The sequence below is a fragment of the Oratosquilla oratoria genome, chromosome 16 (genome assembly GCF_046742065.1).
Source record: "Oratosquilla oratoria isolate Oo_2021 chromosome 16, ASM4674206v1, whole genome shotgun sequence".
NCBI lineage: Eukaryota > Metazoa > Arthropoda > Malacostraca > Stomatopoda > Squillidae > Oratosquilla > Oratosquilla oratoria.
In genome coordinates this window covers 61,887,529-61,890,028 of record NC_134792.1, presented here as the reverse complement: position 1 = coordinate 61,890,028, position 2,500 = coordinate 61,887,529, and the positions used below count along the sequence as shown (strand labels likewise).

The 2,500-nt window shown below is 35.2% G+C and overlaps 1 protein-coding gene across 3 annotated transcripts in view; it reads right to left on the bottom strand.

Moving 5' to 3' along the window:
• LOC143033796 (uncharacterized) overlaps positions 1–2,500 on the bottom strand; it is a 153,558-nt gene that overhangs the window by 18,069 nt on the left and 132,989 nt on the right. For all 3 annotated transcript variants that reach the window (XM_076199292.1, XM_076199291.1, XM_076199289.1), the window contains 2 exons: positions 2,483–2,500; positions 598–666 (listed from right to left, as the gene is read on the bottom strand). The exon at positions 2,483–2,500 is cut by the window's right edge and continues 157 nt beyond it. In XM_076199292.1, the coding sequence (XP_076055407.1) occupies positions 598–666; positions 2,483–2,500 (87 nt within the window). The remainder of the gene's footprint in view (positions 1–597; positions 667–2,482) is intronic.

Sequence of the window (2,500 nt, the reverse complement as noted above, 5' to 3'; positions counted from 1 at the left end):
TTTCAAATCTCCAAATATCAAAACTTATCTTTTCGTCATATATAGCAAAGTTGAATGATGAACTAGGAGGTTATGAACATTTACGAATGTTAGAAAGACTATTGAAATATTCTTAGAAAAGTCTAGATTTCTGTAAGCAAAGTTATATTTTAGCTCTTCAAATGGAGGTTTTGGATAGGACGTGGGAGGAAAAAGAGCCCAGTCTGATAACCTCTTAAAAGAGAGGAGCAGTTGAGGAATAAAAAAGAGAAGAGAGCCGTGACAGAAACGGTAAAAAAAAAAAAAAATAGTAATTCATTCGCTGATAAATACTACAAGATACTACGTAGAAGTCGACATCAACTTCACCTTACCTACAGTCACTCCCCGATGGATGAATGAAATCACCCCAAGATTAACCAGAATAGAAACGGTAACAAACATCACTTTGCTGAAGAAATCTAGATAGTTTTAACCCACTCACGTTAATAACATTTCTTCAGATAAACAAAAATGTATTAGGCAGAATAGAATCAATGAAGTACAGCAGAGTTAAGCTCTCCTACTGAACTTTCTTAGTTTTTTGACTACGTGGTTGAAGAAGTTGTTTCGACTTACTTTGCGTTGTTCGAAGTGGGCGAATGTGAAGGAATCAAGTCGACCCGCTGTGTTGTCGTTGATGCCCAACTGCAAGAAAATATAAATTTGCTTTTACTAGGTATGTTAGCCTTTTTTTTTAACACGGGAGATAATCTAGGAAAGGCATAGGTGCCACTTCTGGCTTGAGAGGTTATCGAAGAAGAACCGGGGTTGCAAGGGTGGGTGCAATAATGGTATTGATTTATTTGATTTTTTTTTATTAAATTTAATTTGATTAATTTAATTTAATTCTATATCATATATTATCTTTTATCTATTTTATTTTATTTTATTTTTCATTTTATTTCATCTTATCTAATTTTATTCTATCTTATTTTATTTTATTATATTTCATTTTATATTTAATTTTATCTTATTTTACGTTATTTTATTTCATGATATATTTAATCTAATTTAATTTTATTCTATTTTATTATATATTTGATTTAATTTAATTTAATTTTATTTCATCTAATTAATTTAATCTAATTTAATCTAATTTAATTTAATGTAATTTTATATTTTATTCTATCTTATTTTACTTGTGTTTTTTCATTTTATTTCCTTTCATTTTATTTTATTTTATTTTATTTTATTTTATTTTTTATTATACATTTAATTTTATTTCATTTTTTTTTACTTTATCTTGTTTTATTTTATTTTATATCTTATCTTGTTTTATTTTATTTTAATTCTAATTTTTTATTTAATGATGTCATTTATTTATTTACTTTATTTAGTTTAATTTAATTTAATTTTATCTATTTTATTTTATTGTATTTATTTATTATTATTATTATTATTATTATTATTATTATTATTGTTTTTTTTGGGGGGGGTGGGTATGATACCTGGGGTGGGTTATGCTATTCATGGAGTTGTGAGACAGCATATGCTGGGAGTGGGGGAGCATGCTACTTGTTGGGTTATTTCAATATTAAGTTATGCTGTGGTGTACAGGGTGAAGAACTTTGTCGTCACACACACGCACACGCACACGCACACGCACACGCACACGCACACGCACACGCACACACACACACACACACACACACACACACACACACACACACACACACACACACACACACACACACACACAACACACACACACACACACACACACACACACACACACACACACACACACACACACACACACACACACACACACACACACACACACACACACACACACACACATTGGCCTCACAAGCCAGAGAACCGGGGTTCGATTCCCCGGCCGGGGGGAAATAAGTTGGGTTTGTCTCCTTTCACGTGTAACCCCTGTTCACCTAGCAGTGAGTAGGTACGGGACGTTAGTCAAGGAGTTGTGACCTTGCTGTCCCGGTGTGTGGTGTGTGAGTGGTCTCAGACCTACCCAGAGATCGGCTAATAATGAGCTCTGAGCTCACTGCCGTAGGGTGGTGTCTGGCTGTCTCGACAGAGACTGCAGCAGATCCGAGGTGAATACACACACACACACACACACACACACACACACACACCCACACACACACACACACACACACACACACACACACACACACACACACACACACACACACACACACACACACACACACACACACACACACACACACACACACACACACACACACACACAGACACACACACACACACACACACACACACACACACACACACACACACACACACACACACACACACACACACACACACACACACACACACACACACACACACACACACACACACACACACACACACACACACACACACACACAAAGGCATATGTAAACACATAAATAGTTCTTTTAAAATAAAAAAAAATCCATGAGATCAATCAACTATTAGGACTAAACTTCCCGACATTACTCACCGAAGTAGCGAACTGGGG